The 16,909-nt window shown below is 41.5% G+C and overlaps 1 protein-coding gene across 2 annotated transcripts in view; it reads right to left on the reverse strand.

Annotated features, from left to right (window-relative positions):
* The window catches only part of ST3GAL5 (ST3 beta-galactoside alpha-2,3-sialyltransferase 5), a 71,074-nt gene that overhangs the window by 15,200 nt on the left and 38,965 nt on the right, over positions 1 to 16,909 (reverse strand). For both annotated transcript variants that reach the window (XM_090281657.1, XM_090281658.1), the window contains 3 exons: positions 6,130 to 6,473; positions 2,196 to 2,382; positions 874 to 1,032 (listed from right to left, as the gene is read on the reverse strand). In XM_090281657.1, coding sequence (XP_090137783.1) covers positions 874 to 1,032; positions 2,196 to 2,382; positions 6,130 to 6,473 — 690 coding nt within the window. The remainder of the gene's footprint in view (positions 1 to 873; positions 1,033 to 2,195; positions 2,383 to 6,129; positions 6,474 to 16,909) is intronic.

A 16,909-nucleotide genomic window follows, 5' to 3' on the forward strand; every position in this document is an offset into this window, starting at 1 on the left:
TCAGCGGGGAGGGGGAAGGGGGAAAAGGGAGGGAGATGATGCAGGAATTAAGCAGAGTAGGAGGGAGTGGAGTAGACAGGAAGATGTTGAGAAGAACTATATGTACAACCAATGGGCATGGACTAAGGGGAGTGGCAACTGGAGGGAGGGGGGCGTCACAGGGTGGAGGGGAGCAGAGGGGAAAGAAATTGGAACAACTGTAACAGCATAATCAAAAAAAAAAGTAAAAACAAAACAAAAAAAACAGAAAATAGGTAATAAAGGACTCATTGCCACCTGGTGGTAGCACAGACTAATTGCAGGTAAAGAATTGCAGTGAACAGCGTATAGTGTTAAGATTCTCAAATTAGGCTGCAAAATAAAAATCACTCAGGGAACTCTGAGAATTCCAATGTGTAGGCCACAGCACAGACCAATTAAATCAGAGTGTCTCAGGTACGACCCATGCATCAACTAAAAAGTACTGCTCTGGGGGATGACTTTATTTACTATCACCTATGGAATGATGAGAAATATCAATTCTCACCCGAGTGGCCAACAGAGTTAAAATGTAAAGAACTTTCCAAACTATCACAGTGCCTTTCAGTATCCTGCAGTTAGTTATATGGAGCCCCAGAGTAAGAATACTTTAAATAACATATTCAGTGAACTAAATGATAATGTGCTGATTATACTACAGAGATGAGTCACCAGGGGGAAGACCAAATAAACAATGAGGAGCCCTGAGGTCAAGGTGCAGCAGAGTGGTGAATATAGATGAAGTTTCTCCACTGGAAGGTGCTTCTAGGTATACAGCTGAGCCCCAGAGAATTTTGTACAGATGCTACCCCTCAAATGCAGAGAACAGTTAACTTTCAGTAGCAACAAAAATACCTTATCTTGACCCCAGAACCTTGACTGAGGCTCTGAATATTGAAGGATGTCAAAGGCAGTCTCTTTGATAATAACTGGATTCAAAATCCTGAAATTTTTTGGCTGTAATGGTATTTTTTCTGCCACCTGCTTCCAAAAGAAGAGCCGTACCCAAAATGGCTGAGGAAAGAAAACAAGCAATCATTAGGATTATTTAATAGTCATCTGATCAGTAGAGGGTGATAATGAAATCAGGCCAAGCCACAGTTGTAACCTTTGTGAGCATGCATTCTCTAGCAAAGTCACAGATCGTTGTAAATTCAGTATCTCAACTCAAAAAAGCAACTCAAAAGGATATGATTTATGAAGTTGACATTGGAAAAAGATAGAAACTGCAGAAGCAGCTCTTGCTTGTTAGGGAAGAAATTCTTTAGGAAAGACCTGAGGTAGGAGCCTTTTCAGAATTGAAAGCCACCATTTTGCCCAGGGAAGACTAAGCAAACAGAGCCTTTTCAAGGGTATTAAGTGCTGGGAGTGTCTGGCCCTGATCAGGCCCTCACCCCACATCCTCTCTCTCTACTTACTCTGTTTCCCAGTCCTGTGAAGTCTCTTGGTTACTGACTCTAAGTCATTTTGCATGTGTTTCATCTTCCAACTAAAACAACTTCTACCCATACAAAGTCCAGAAGGCTGTGATAATTTGTACCAAATCAAGCTCTGGAGTCACAAAGTCTCCATCACATGAAGCTTATGTGAAAGGTCTGATATGTCCTATAAATTTTGTGGACAGCTAGTTGGTACAAGTGTATATAAATACACACACACTCCATGACAGTGATTGGTCACTGTAAAGACAAACAGGAATATGACCAGGCGAGGGGCATCTCCTCCAGATCCACTCCTCTGGAATGCTGTGAATTTACTTTTACAAGAACACCACTAACCAAAGTATTTCTGGAGAAGTTCTCTGAGACTATGCCTCAGAGATTTTATGTATATTCTTTTGAGTATCCCCAATAATGGTATACACTAATCCATGTAAACCTAATTTCTAGAAAGAGCCAAAAGCCATATAAGTTCAAGTCTGGTGAATAAGGTAGATCATCAACCTTAGTAGTAACACTTTTGGTCCAAAACTTGATACTCCCATTAAGTAATGATCATGATTTCCACCTGTGACTTGATCAAATTCTGAAAGCAATTTCCAGCAAACAGTGGTCATTAAAGAAAACACAAAAGTATGCCTTCCATTGTGTTTCTTTAAAAACACGTCTGTAATTACAATGAGAGACCCCTTCACTTCTCACAAAGGCACATCTGATGGCTGAATTTCTAGGACTTACCAGAGTTTCATTTTTCACCATTGCCTGAAGCCAGTTGAAGTCAACACTCTTAAATAAAACAGCAACAAACAAGTCATTGGAATAATATTCGAAGTCAGACAGTGGGGCGCCCTCTGGATAAGTCATCCTTATAGTAGTTTTATTTCCAACATGCTCTGAATATCCCTCAACTGGTGCACTGTTTAACCTATTTAAATAAAAAGGACAAGATAAATGACAAAGCAGGCCATTAACTATCTTATCACGTTACAAAAAAATCCCCTCCTCATGTTCTCCATACCTTTTTGGGGACTGGGAATGAATCTGTGGTTGGGGGTGGGGCGTCCCTCCCAGCAGCCTGCTTTCCCCTAAAGCTCAGCCCTTTCAGGTGCTTAATGAGGAAGGCGGCCTTCACGCCCCTGTGACAGATGGACTACGAACGTCAAGCAATTCTCTCTAGTACTGCCACTTTAAGCCAATCCAAACATAACATATTTTAGGCTTTCTCTGGGCACTAGTAATGTTTCCTTGAAAGCCTCCCATTGTGCTTAGATATTAGTGGCTCTTGCTAGAATTTCAAAAAGGTAACCAGAGAGAAAAACCTAGAAACCAGGGCAAGGCAGACACAAGTGGCAGGTATGTATGGACAGGGCTGAACCAGGGGCAGCAATGGGCCCAGGTGCAGCCTGGTCTTAAGCAAGGATTTGGGACAGTTATATCTGTTAGATCAGTGAAGCCTTTACCAGGGTAGTTGTTTGGAGGGAAAGTCTAAGAATTCTTCCCAAAGCAAGAATATTCACCCTGTTACTCAGTTTTGTAGTCTGTTTGGTTCTTCACCTGTATCTAATCTTTCTTTTCTATTCCACTGTCACTTCCTCTTCTAGATCTCAGACACATAACCCCTGGATTATTAAGATATTAGACATGACAACTAAAGGCAAAGCATGATCCTGGACCAATTATTTTTTCTTTTTCTTTCTGCCCTCCCCCTGCCTTTCTTCTCTATTTTAAAAAATTTTATTGTTGTTCAATTACAGTTGTCCCAGTTTTTCCCCCATTGCTCTTCATTGCCCCACCTACCCCCTCTTCTTTTTAAAAATAAAGGACGTTATGAGGATAACTGGTAAATTTGAATAAGAACTGTGGATAGGGTCTATTGTATCGGTGTTAATTTCCTCATTCTGAATATTATCTGTGGTTCTATAATAGAATGTCCTTGTTCTCAGGAAACACACACTGAAGAATTTAGTGGTGAAGGAGCTAGATATTTGCAACTAACTCTGTAAGGGTTCAGAAAAAAAAAGTATATACAGAGAGAAAATTATAAAATCAATGAGATAAAGTGTTGTCAATTGGGGAATCCGAGAGAAAGTGAATGGGAGTTCTTTGTACTATTTTTGCAAATTTTCTGTTAAGTCTGGGATCACTTTAAGTCTAAAAGTTACTCCCCAAAGCTTCTTAACTGAGCTTCTCCTTCATAATTACACTAAAGTCACCCTTGCTCTGTCCCCAGTGCTCAGTGGCCTCCCAGTGCCTGTGCATAAAATCCACGCTCTCCAGTCTGGTGCTTGCCATCACCAGGCACCTTCCCAGCCCCCATTCCTGCTCTCCCAGGGCCCTTTTTCCCTCGGGCCAGGTGAGGCTCCTCACCCAGATCTGCTGCCCACCCTCCTCCTCCCTGAAGAGCCAATCCCACTTTTCTATTGCTCAAGGGCTGCCCGTCTCTTCCAGAGTGTGCATTAGCGGCACCCCTGGTTTCTCACCTCTTCTCCTCCCATTTCCCAGTCATGCACTAAAGATGGGCAAGGGGTCCTGGCTGCCTCCCTGGGTGCTGCCTGTGCACAGGAGACCATTCAGCTGCTCACAGAAGGCCAGGGTTGAGATTCCGAAAGCCTCGAAATCCTGCATCTGTAATGCTGGGGTCTATGGTGTCATGAGGACATCTAAAGCAGATGACACGCACTGTCACACAGGCATCAGCCAGTGAAAGGCAGCAGACATATCTGCCTTCACCTCAACCTTTACACTCCCACTTCACACCATTCCTGTTTCTGGTCACTGGGTTCTATGGTACCCACTTTGCCTTAAAACTTGGTTCTTATCTGTTTCTTCTATTTCTTGGAACTTAACAAAAGTCTGGTTCTTTCCTACGAACACATTATACCCCTTGCCCTCTCTTCCTTAGCTCCCACATCCTACACATCCCCCCAGAATAGAAGCTAAAATTTATTGAGCATTGACTATAGACCTGACACTAGTCTAAGTGCTTTAAATCTGTTAACTTGTTTTATTTTCACAGTAACCCTATCAGGTATGTGCTAGTACTGCCTCCATTTACAGATGAGGAAATAGAGGCACAGGACAGTTAGGAAACCTGCCTGAGATCTCAGCCACTGGAGACAAAGGCATTATGTGTACATATCATCACTTATAGTTTGAAATATCTGAAATGGATCTTCTCATCTTCTCTCACTAACCAGAGATTTTCTTCAACTGTTCCATTTCTGACAGTGGTCCCACTGATGTCTCAGACCCCCAAGACTAGAAATCTTGGTATCTTCTGATTTTAATTATCAGACTGTCAGAAAGTGCTATACTTTACTTTTCCAGTATGCCTCTCATATTTGTTCTTTAGCCCCTATTTCTTCATTCTGTGTCTCATGCCAGGCCCCCATACTGCATGCCCTTACCGCAACCTATAAACCCAGGCTCCATACCTGTTTTCTCCTGCCTCAATCAAATCCACATTCTACTCTCAACAAATTTAATGAACACCCAACTATCATCATGTTCCTGGTTCTGTACACCATTAAGAGAGGGACAATTTACTAAAATATATTAAGATCCTTAAAAACATTCAAATATCTTTAAGCCAACAATTCTAGGAATTCTTGGAATTATTTCCAAAGAAATAATCAGAAATGTACATAAAGACATATATATGAGAATGTGCAAAGCATTTTCACCATAACAAAGAAACTAGAAACATTCTAAATGTCCAGTAATAGGAGAATGGCTAAATAACTTATGATACACTCATTTAAAGGAATATTAAACACTTAAAAGTTAGTTTTCCAAAGATATTTAATGACCTTAGAAACTATTCATAATATTAAGTTAAAAAAGCAAAGTATAAGATTATAAATGTACTCATTAATATGTGTATAGAACAAAAGTGAAAAAAATACAGCAAATTAATAGTGCTTGGTTATTTGTGGTATTAGTGATATTTTCTTCCTTATATTTTCCTTTATTTTTTATTTTTATTTATTGATTGTAGAGAGACAGAGAGGAAGGAGGGAGGGAGGGAGGGACAGAGAGAGAGGTCAATTTGTTGTTCCACTTATTTATGCATTCATTGTTGCTTCTTGTATGTGCCCTGACCGGGGATTGAACCCCCAATCTTGGTGTATTGGGACAATGCTTTAACCAACTGAGCTACCTGTCCAGGGCTATTTTCCTGTATTTTTAATCTTCAAAATAAACATATTTTACTTTTATAACCGCAAAAATTTAAGGCCAGCTAAACCAAGAAGAGTCTCGGCTGTCCGCATTATGGCTTGTTGGATGCGTAAAAACACTGCTTTCTGCACCGCAAGCAGCTGGCCCTCCAGGCTCCCCAACCCCAAGCCCTGCTCCCAGAGGCCAGGCGTCCCACTGACTCAGTCTCCCCCATCCTCCTCTCGGTCCCACCTGGCACAGCCTTCCTCATTTGCTGGCGCATCTGAATCTTCCCATCCTTCTAAACCTCTTCTGAAAGTGTTTTTGCCAGAGAGGGGTCAATACAGCAGTTTGGAGCATCTAATAATCATTTCATGTTTTTGTTTCAATTTCCTACACAGTTAACTCCCCTGATGGCAGAGATGTGCAGTGTCCTCACTGTCCCGGTTGCTGTACAGACCAACAGCAGTAAACTCAACTCTAGAGGAGAAAGGCTGGTTGAAAACCAATGTACCTTATTACAACATCAAACTGGTTCAGGGCACGACCCAGCTCTAGTCCGTGGAGTATTCCGCCGCTTCCGATAACCACACAACGCCTACAGCTCCTTGCTTTCAAGTGTTCAGGAAAGTCGTGCTCAGGCAATATTTCCAAGAGGTCCTGGACTTGACTGGAGAACTTCCGGAATCCAAAAGGAGGATCGTACTTGTACTCAGCCTCATTCACTTCAGGGGCTTTCTTCACGAAAGGTGGTAAGTCTATGCTGTACCTGTGCCCAAATAGATGTGCCATGGACTTCTTGGCAAACTTGGGTCGGCATTCCCTCTGCAAGACTTGCTGAGCATATTTCTGAGCTCTCTGGAATGAAATCACACCAATTGGAGTTTAAAACACTCCCAGGCATTAGAGATGTACTCTTACAGAGGACACTTTTTGTCCTCTTTAAGGCTTCTGATGTAGCTCCCTTTTTGACTGTCTTTTACCACAGGTATCTGCTTTTAAGAGTTAAATTATGCTAGAAACTTGAAGAAAAAAACCGAGAGAATCACATGACAAAAAGATAGACTGAACAAGAATTTTTTTTTCATTACAGAAGTAAAGCAGAAAGGACTTCCACCTTGTATCACTCCCAGGCTAAACTTATTTAAAAAGTTGGGGCATAAGAGATATATTTTGAGCTGTTTAAGATTTCATGTTTCATAAAATCCTGTCACATCCTACAACATGCATGAACCTTGAGGACATTATACTAAATGAAATAAGCCAGTCACGTGTTGGTGGGAGGAAGGAGTATAAGAGGACTAAATGGTAATGGAAAAAAATACAATAAAAAAAAAAAAAAAGGGAGATCCAAGATGGCGGAGGAGTAAGTGGAAGCTACATTAACCTCCTCGCAGGACCAGTCTGGATTTACAACTTAATTTTGGAGAAATAATATGGAATAACCAACTGAACATTAGCTGGAGAGAAGCCTTATAACCACAGAGAGACAGGAAAGGCCGCTACATCACAATGTGACCGGTAGGGAGTGTGGAGACGCGGAAGGGGCTGGCTGGGCTCACACGGGTGGCAGCTGAAGGGACTGAGAAACAGCTCAGCAGACGGGGGTTCCCCCAGAGAAGGGCGGGATCTAACCCCCAAGCTGGGCTTCCCAGCCTACAGCAACAGAGTGGAAAGTAAAATAGTATCCAGCTGTGAAAAGCAAAAAGCCACAGGGTTTCTTGCTAGCTCAAGACAAACAGCTGAAGAAAAAGAGCTCTTAAGTGGATCACATATGAAAATATTTTGGCCCCCACTTACCCTGGGCTCAAGCAGAGGGAAGGCAGAGAGGACTGGAGACATTTGGGGAGAGTTTGGCATGGTGGCTTTGAGGGGAGAAATTGGGGAGCAGCCGACCGGGTCCAAGTGCTGACTCATCTCATCCCCAGTGCTGCAGGCAGACCATTCCCCTCCAAGTGGCATCAGCCTGAGGTGAAGCAAAAGCCCTGCCTACAGGAATTAAGCTACCACACCCTCAGTCCTTAAGCCTGAGGGCTAATCACAGATTGAATAGATTAACAACTAAAGGAGACAGAAAAAGGCAGTAGATCCCTGGAAGTCTCCAACAGGCTGCCTAGGGCCAGACTGGTACAGGATCTGACGCCACCAGGGGCAGATCCAGGAAGTGCAGATCATTCTAAGAAGCACCAACAAACAATAGGAGTCACAAAAATGGGGAGACAGAGAAACAACCCCCCATTGAAAGGAAAGGTAGAATCCCCAGAAAGAGTGCTAAATGAAATAGAGGGGAGCAAACTCTCAGATATGGAATTCAAAACATGGATTATGGAGAAGCTCAATGAGCTCAACGGAAACTACAAAGAACTCCATAAAAACTACAAGGAACTCCAGAAAAACTACGACGAACTTACTGAGAATTACACCAGCATGTAAAAGGACACAGAAGCTGTCAATAAGAGCCAGGAGAAAATGAAGAATACATTCTCTGAATGGAAGAACACAGTAGAAGGAATTAAAAGCAGGCTAGAGGAAGCAGAAGATCTGATCAGCGACCTGGAGGACAACATAGACAAAAACTTCCAGACAGTGCAACAAAATGAAAAAAGACTGAACAAGAATGAAGAGGTTCTAAGACAGCTGCAGGACAACATGAAACGTAATAATATCCGTATCATAGGAATTCCAGAAGGAGAAGAAGAGCAAGGAATAGAAAACCTGTTTGAAAAACTAATGACAGAAAACTTCCCTAACATGAGGGGAGAAAGAGTCACACAAGTCCAGGAAGCACAGAGAGTCCCAGTGAAGATGAACCCCAACAGGCCCACTTCAAGACACATCATAATTAAAATGCCAACATTCAAAGACAAAGAGAGAATCCTAAAAGCAGCAAGAGAGAAACAACTAATAACATACAAGGGAGCTCCAATAAGGCTATCATCAGATTTCTCAGCAGAAACACTACAAGCCAGAAGGGGATGGCAAAAAATATCCCAAGCAATGAAAATCAAAGGCCTACAACCAAGAATACTCTACCCAGCACGGCTCTCATTCAAAATGGAAGGTGAAATAAGTTTCCAAGACAAAAGAAAGCTAAAAGAATACATCTCCACCAAACCAGCATTGCAAGAGATGCTAAAGGGTCTGCTTCAAGACGATGAAGAAACAGAGAGAGACAGAGAGGAACACAAGTACAGATGGGGAAAATTATGCTAAGCGAAATAAGCCAGGCAACAAAAGAAAAATACCTTATGCTATCACCTATTACAGGAAACTAATGAACAACACAAACAAATGAGCAAAATTGAACCAGAGGTATGTAAACAAAGAATAAACTAACAGTAACAAGGGGGGAGGTGGGAGGAAGAGAAGGGGGTAAGAAGGGGAAGGGTCTAGTCAAAGAACATGTATAAATGACCCACGTACATGGACAATTGGGTGGGGACTGACTGTGGGAGAAGGGGGGGGCAGGGTACGAGGAAGCAAGAGGGGGGAAAAATGAAAATATAAAGAATGGAAATGCAAGTTCAGTGAATATTAGAAGGACAAGGATTTTCCTTCACACTGTATATTTTTCACCCTATCTGATCCTTCCAGAGTTTGGCATTCTGAACAATTAAGTAATGACATAAGGCTCTTTGCATAAAACTAATAAGACCAGTTGTTAATAGAGGTTTTTTTGACCAAGACTTTGACTGGAATGTCATGCCTAAAGGAGACATGCTTGGGTTCTGGTTGTTAAAATAATTAATTAATTTTAAAAAAAGAAAAAGAAGAATATATGAAAGGGTGGAGCGGGAGAGCTTGTATGTACGACCCATGGGCATGGACTTGGAGGAGGGGGTGCTGGGCGGAGGGGAGCAAAGGAGAAAACTGGAACTATTGTAACAATATAACAAATAAAACATACTCAAAAAAATTTTTTTAAAGAAGAGTTGACTGGAATGTCATGCCTAAAGGATACATGCTTGGGCTCTGGTTGTTACCAAAAAGCCCTGAGGTACTGGGAATGATTTTTGAAGGAAATAAAAGCCCACGAGATAAAAGGCCTGGTACCGTGGTTGGTTGTGTGGTCCACAGTAATCTTTCCAGGGAAGGAATGAAGGTTGTTTTCTTGAAAGATGGCTAGAAGGAACCTTAAAGCACGATGGAAAACCAGAAGGGCTTGGAAAAGACAGGTATGTACAGGCAAGGCTGAATGCCAGGTATGTGGCTCAGCTTCTGCGCCCTGAAGGGCAGACTGAAGGTCACCCTAAATGTTCCTTGCGTAAGTTCCAGCAAAGCAGAACTAAAGATCACAAGTGATCATTTGCTGCTCTTGTTGTGTTTATGCAAATGAACAGGATAAATTAAAAATCGACTTAATGCAGTCCCTTTATTGACAAGGAGGGTAATCTTAGGGAGAAAAATCGTTATTCAAGGAAAATCACAATGATCAGTAATAGACTATAAAGTAGTGCAGCTAACTGTCTTTAAAGTTTCTTTTCATTTAAAATGTTTTCATTTGAAAGTTAAAACTATGTCTGTGGTATTATCAAAGATGTTTAATTTACAGGCAAGAAAAATGTCAGATGCCTTGCAACTGGATGTCTTTCCAATAAGATGGTCTTACAGATTTAGAGACTTGTTTGTGGGTTATGTTATAGAAATTAACATGTGTTTTCTGTTTTCAAAGGGCATAAGCCTATGGTCGCATTACCTGAGTGATTGTCTGTACATATAGGCCTCACTTAATCCTGTCTGCAGAGCTGCCTCCTGAGACTCAACGGTTTGGCTAAACTAAGTGGCTGGGTTGGTGAAGTATGCGGTGGTCTGTGGGCTTCACTTTACAAAACTGGTTTCTCTTTTTTATCCTAATGTCTTGGACAGAAAGGGCCCAGAGGTCTGAGAGGGGGGAAACCTAAAATATTTCCCTCAGCCCAAACTAAGTATAATGGGCAAAAGGGTTTTGGACAAGTGAGATGTGCTTGGCAAACCTTCCTTCAAAGAAGCCCTTCTTTTCCCTAATGTGGGACATTGAAAAATTAATCCCTGCCTTTTGTCATCTAGTGGTTATGGATTGAATGATGTCTTTTAACCCTGTTGCCAAATCTGTTGCCCCCAGAATACAACAAGGATGCCAGCCTGTTAAATCAAGCACGCTGTTGTCCGGGGACAGCCAACTAACCTGGAGCTGCACGATCCTCCCCCATGTGGGAAGGCCACCCTTCCCTCCCCACTCCCACTCCTATTAGGGATTTCTGGACCCAAGGGTAGGTAGGATGATGACCATGCCCACCTTGAAGCAGATAGAGGAGCTCAAGACATTTGCCCATTGTCCTTTATAAGATTATAAAGGGTCGTAAGTCTGAGAGGGAGGGATTATTTTTTATTGTTAAAACAATTAATTAATCATTTATTTATTAAAAAAAAGAAGAATATATGAAAGGGTGAAGCAGGAGAGCTTGTATGTGCAACTCATGGGCATGGACTTGGGGGGGAATTGCTGGGGGAGGGGAGGTGCTGGGTGGAGGGGAGCAAAGGGGAAAAATTGGAACTATTGTAACAATATAATCAATAAAATATACTTAAAAAAATTTTTTTTAAAGAAATAAGCCAGTCACAAAAAATGCAAATACTGGATGATTCCATTTATATAAGGTATTTAAAATAGTCAAGTTTATAGAAACAGCAACTGGAATGGTGGTTATCAGGGCCTGGGTGGAGGAGAAAATGAGAAGTTGTTGTTTAATAGGTAGTTTCAGTTTTGTAAGATAAAAAAGTTCTAGAAATCAGTTTCACAATGTGAATATACTTAGTGCTTAAAAATGGTTAAGATGGTAAATTTTATGTTAGGTGTCTCTTGCCACAGTTAAAATTTCTTTCATATTTCAGATCCCAATCTAGGAGGGTGAGAAACAAGCTTATTTATCAGTTGGGGTGTAATGACCTTTCATATAGTCTAGAATGCAGATCACTGTAATCAGGGAAAAATGCTGTGTCAAGACAGTTCTCTTGGTTTCATACACAATTTCTCCTGTACATTAACATTCTGCATTAACAAGGAACAACCATCGAATGCAAAGTACACTAGCCAAGCTGAACAGAGCGTCACAGAGGAACATGATACAAATACCCCTTTGCCCCATGGTTTTCCTCTGGGCTTAGTGTGGCCAAATGCTGCCTCAGAATCAACCAATTGGTAGAAAATCCCCTCCCCCCCCCCCATCACTGTGTTTTTTCTCCTCATCTCTGCACTCAGAAGCCTTGGCCCTGCCTCACACCTCCTGCAACCAAGCTACCTTTGTGCGTGTGCATCAGCATGTGCAAATGTGTCTGTGTGCATAGTTAGGTAGTTACTGTCATATTTTTAGGACTGAGCATGACCTTTGAGCTGTGTCAGTACTACTATAAGGATTATTACTGTTGTAACAGTTTTAAATGTTTGCCCCAACTACATTTTTTTCTCAAAGTCCTGTTATTTTTATTGCTAGACTTCTGTATGACACGTTTTTTTTTTTTTTGTATTTATTTTTCAGTTACACTTGACATACAATTTCAGCTATAAAACCTAGTGATTGGACATTTATATAATTTATCAAGGGGTCACCCCAATAAATCTAGTACGCATCTGACACCATACAGTTATTACAATATTACTGACTATATGCCTCATGCTGTACTTTCCATCCCCATGATTATTTTTATAACTGCCATCTTGTACTTCTTAATTCCTGAACCTTTTTCACCAGCCCCCAACCCTCCTCCTATCTGGCAACTGCCAATTTGTTCTCTGTATCTATGAGTTTGTTTGTTTTGTTTTTTACATTCCACATATAAGTAAAATCATATGGTATTTGTCTTTGTCTGACTTATTTCATTTAGCATAATACCCTCTAGGTCGATCCATGTTGTCGTAGATGGCAAGATTTCAGTCTTTCTACGGGCGAGTAATATTCTTCAACCAATCATCTATCAATGGACACTTACATTGCTTCCATATCTTGGTTATTGTAAATAATGCTAAAATAGACATAGGGATGCACATAGTTTTCCAAATTAGTGTTTTGAATTTCTTTGGATAAATATCCAGAAGTGACACTGCTGGGTCATATGGTAGTTCTATTTTTAATTTTTTGAGGAATCTCCATACTGTTTTCCACAGTGACTACAGTGACTGCACCATTTACAATCCTACCAACAGTGGGTGCACAAGGGTTCACTATTCTCCACATCCTCGCCAGCACTTGTTTATTGATTTATTGATGATATCCATTCTACAGGTGTGGGGTGACATCTCATTGTGGTTTTAATTTGCATGTCCCCGTTGATTAGTAACATTGAACATCAGGTGTGTCATCTTTGGAGCTATGTGTATTCAGGACCTCCACCCATTTTTTAATCAAATCGTTTGTCTTTTTGGTGTTAAGTTGTAGGAATTCCTTATATCCCTTGGATATTATTAAGTCCTTATTGGATATGTCATTGGCAAATATCTTCTCCCTCTTGATAAGTTATCTTTTTATTTTGTTGATGGTTTCCTTTGCTGTGTAAAATCTTTTTAGTTTGATGTAGTCCCATGTGTTTATTTTTCCTTTGTTTCCCTTGCCCAAAATGACACATCCAAAAGAATATCACTAAGAGCAATATCAAAGTTTACCGCCTCTGCCTAAATTTTCTTGCAGGATTTTTATGGCTTCAATTCTAATATTTAAGTCTTTAATCTAAAATGTGCTTAACTTTAATAAATAATATTTTAAAAATTCTCATCCCTGACTTTATTTTAATAATTCAAAGGTAACTGCACTGTCAAGATATAATAAAAACAACAACAAAAAAATCAGAGGCAAATGGTTAGAATGTTAAATAATGATAGATTCCAATACACAAAGATTTTACTAGATTCACTGGTAAACAAGTCAATGTACTATTAAAAATAAATTTTGGACTTCCAGCCAAGATGGAGGCGTAGACAGACACACTGCATCTCCCTCCACAACTAAGAAGAAATACAACTACCTCAAAACTAGAGACAACAAGAAGTTCCAGAAAATTGAGCTGCACAGAATTCCAATAAAGAAAGAAATAAAGAAGAAATACTCAACCAGACAGGTAGGAGGGGCAGAGCCAGGGTACAGAGGACATGGTGTGGCAGCAGCAGGGATGGCAGCAGCGGCTGGCCGGCTGGCGGAAAATGCGGTCACACATTTTAAAAACTAGGAAGGAACACCTGGGAAGTGTTCCCAGCACCAGACCATATCACACAGCTCATGGTCCCAGCACTGGGGAAAATCAAGCCTCATTGCTTCTGACTGTGAAAACCAGTGGGGGTTGGGGTGGAGGAAGAAACTGCCGGTCTCTTAGTAGAGTCCACTTGTTTAAAGAGCCCCCACAGTCCTAGAATGTCCGCAGACCCACCCACTCTGGGAACCACAGCCAGGGCAACAGCTAGAGGGGCACCAGTCCCATACGGGAGTGGGACAAGTGCCTGGGAAACGGGCAAGTGCTGAGCAAGTGGCACTGTTCCCTCTCAGACTCCTCCCCCACATACAGTGCCACGACATGGTGAAACAGGTCACCCTTTACTGACAAGAACCTAAAGCTCTGCCCCTTATAATGTAACAGGTGAGACAGCTCTACCTAAGACAGAGGCAAACACAAGAGCCTGTCAGAATGAGGAGACAGAGAAGTATGGCCCAAAAGAGGGAATGTATCCAGGTTCCAGTGGGAGAACTAAGCAACGAGGAGATAGCCAACCTTACAGACGAGGAGACAGACAACCTAACAGACACAGAGTTCAAAACACTGGTGATAAAGATGATCACAGGCCTGACAGATATGCTTAGGTATGGCAGACGCATAAAAGAAGTGAAGGCTATGCTAAATGAAACGAAGAAAAATCCACACAAAATGAATGATGAAGGGAAGGAAACTGGAGTTCAAATCAATGATTTGGAACATAAGGAAGAAAAAAACAGTCAACCAGTACAGGAGGAGGAAACAAGAATTGAAAAACATGAGGAGAGGCATAAGAACCTCTGGGACAACTTTAAACATAACAACATCCGAATCATAGGGGTGCCAGAAGGAGAAGAGGAAGAGCAAGAAATTGAAAGCTTATGTGAAAAAATAATGAAGGAAAACTCCCCAAATTTGGCGAAGGAAATACACATACAAGTCCAGGAAGCACAGAGTGTCCCATATAAGCTAGACCCAAGGAGGACCACTCCAAGACACATCATAATTAAAATGCCAAAGGTTCAAGATAAAAAGAGAATCTTAAAAGCAGCAAGAGAAAAGCAGAGAGTTTCCTACAAAGGGTGCCTATAAGACTATCAGCTGATTTCTCAAAAGAAACTTTGCAGGTAAGAAGGGACTGGCAAGAAGTATTCGATGTGATGAAAAGCAGGGACCCACAACCAAGATTACTCTATCCAGCAAAGCTATCATTTGGAATGGAAGGGCAGAGAAAGTGCTTCCCAGACAAGGTAAAGCTAAAGGAGTTCATTATCACCAAGCCATTATTATATGAAATGTCAAAAGGACTTACTTAAGAAAAAAAGATCAAACTTATGAACATTAAAAGGACAACAAACTCACAACTATCAACAACTGAATCTAAAAAATAAAAACAAAATCCAACTAAGCAAACCAGAATAGCAACAGAATCATAGTCATAGGTATGGGGATCATTTGGAGGGTTATCAGCTGGGAGGTGGAAGGGAGAGAAATGGAGAAATGGTGCAGGGACTAAGAAGCATGATTGGTTGGTACAAAATAGAGAGGGTGAAGTTAAGAATAATACAGGAAAAGGTGAAGCCAAAGAATTTCTATGCATGACCCATGGACATGAACTAAGAGGGGTGGGATTGCTGGAGGGAAGGTGGGTACTGGGAGGAGGGGAGCAAAGGGAAATAAATTGGGACTACTGTAACAAGATAATCAATAAAACACACTTAAAAATAAATTTTGGACAGGATTAAAGGATAATAGTGAAAATGAAAATTTTCAACCCAATACCTGCACATCTTGTTTTAGCTTTCTGTATTAGCATCGCCTACTTCTTGGCAAACTTGATAAAATCTTGCTTGGACAATGTTTCCAGCATTCCTCTCTTCAGGGAGCCTGCTAGTCAAGTATTCTCTTCACCTTAGATTTCCCTGTTCCAGTGGTGGCTGGTGAAGCCCCCCAGTCTTGAATAGATCCTCCCTGGCCACCTGCCCACTGTGGCCCCATGGCTCTGTGCCCCACAGCCTGGCCGCCACCGCCTCTGTACTTCTGTCTGCTGCTGCTATAACTTTTTTTGTAGAAACATATCTATCTTATTAGAGCAGAACCCCCTCCTTCTAAACAAATTATAGCTTCAAAAAGTTATCAGTACCTGGAAAGATCAAACCGTTTACATCTTGAGGCTATGATAAGGGAAACTGATATTCTTTGAGACTCAGATGATGCTGCAGACACTATGCATAATCACTGTCTCAGTTCACTTCATGGTGCCTATGACAAATTGCGACTGTCACCAATATCGTCACTCTGTGGGCTCACTTACTGGGTAGCATAACTAGTAAGGGCAGAGCTGACAAGCTAACCTGGGTTAATGATTACTTTCCAAACTCCAAAAACCACAGCCTCTGCAGACAGAGAGCAGCATACAAATGCCCCAGACAAAAGTCTGAATACAAATTGGCATCTTCAAGAAGAAAAGCAGGAACTGGTTACAACCTGGAGCAGCCCCAGAACTGAGGGCCAATTCCTGACCTGACCTGCTACCCAGCAGGCCCTTAATGCCTGGCTGTTGGGGGTAGGGCAGAGGGGCTGTGCATACTATACACATTTGTCTCCAGACTCTGGGTCTTAAGGTAAGAAACAGCAATTTTTAGAGGACAAAGGTCTAATTCTTCACTACAGAATGACATCCCAAGCATCTGGTTTTACAAATCTCCCAGGATAGAAGTGAACATCTGAGAGGTGCCAGGAGAGACCTAGACAAGCTCAGTGACTGACTCATGACTGGGAAGAGAGGAAGGTGATCAAGCTGGAAACCTGTGCTGCTGGGCTGCCAAATGTTCTCTTTAGAAGTTTCATTTGGAAAGAGTGACATTTCATTCCACTTCCATTTTGGCAGAGTTCCATTTCAGGCTTCAATCCTCATTTTCTGGATTGTGAGCAGAGCACAGGGTTTAGAATTATCTTCTGACTGTAACCACCCATCCATGGACCTCATTTGCAGAGCACGTAATAAATCAACCCCAGGAGAAAAATGTTCCAAATGCCACCAGAAATGCCTAAAGCCACAGCAATTCTTCAAAGCTGTA

Source organism: Furipterus horrens, unplaced genomic scaffold (assembly GCF_987537825.1).
Source record: "Furipterus horrens unplaced genomic scaffold, mFurHor1.1.pri manual_scaffold_6, whole genome shotgun sequence".
Lineage (NCBI taxonomy): Eukaryota > Metazoa > Chordata > Mammalia > Chiroptera > Furipteridae > Furipterus > Furipterus horrens.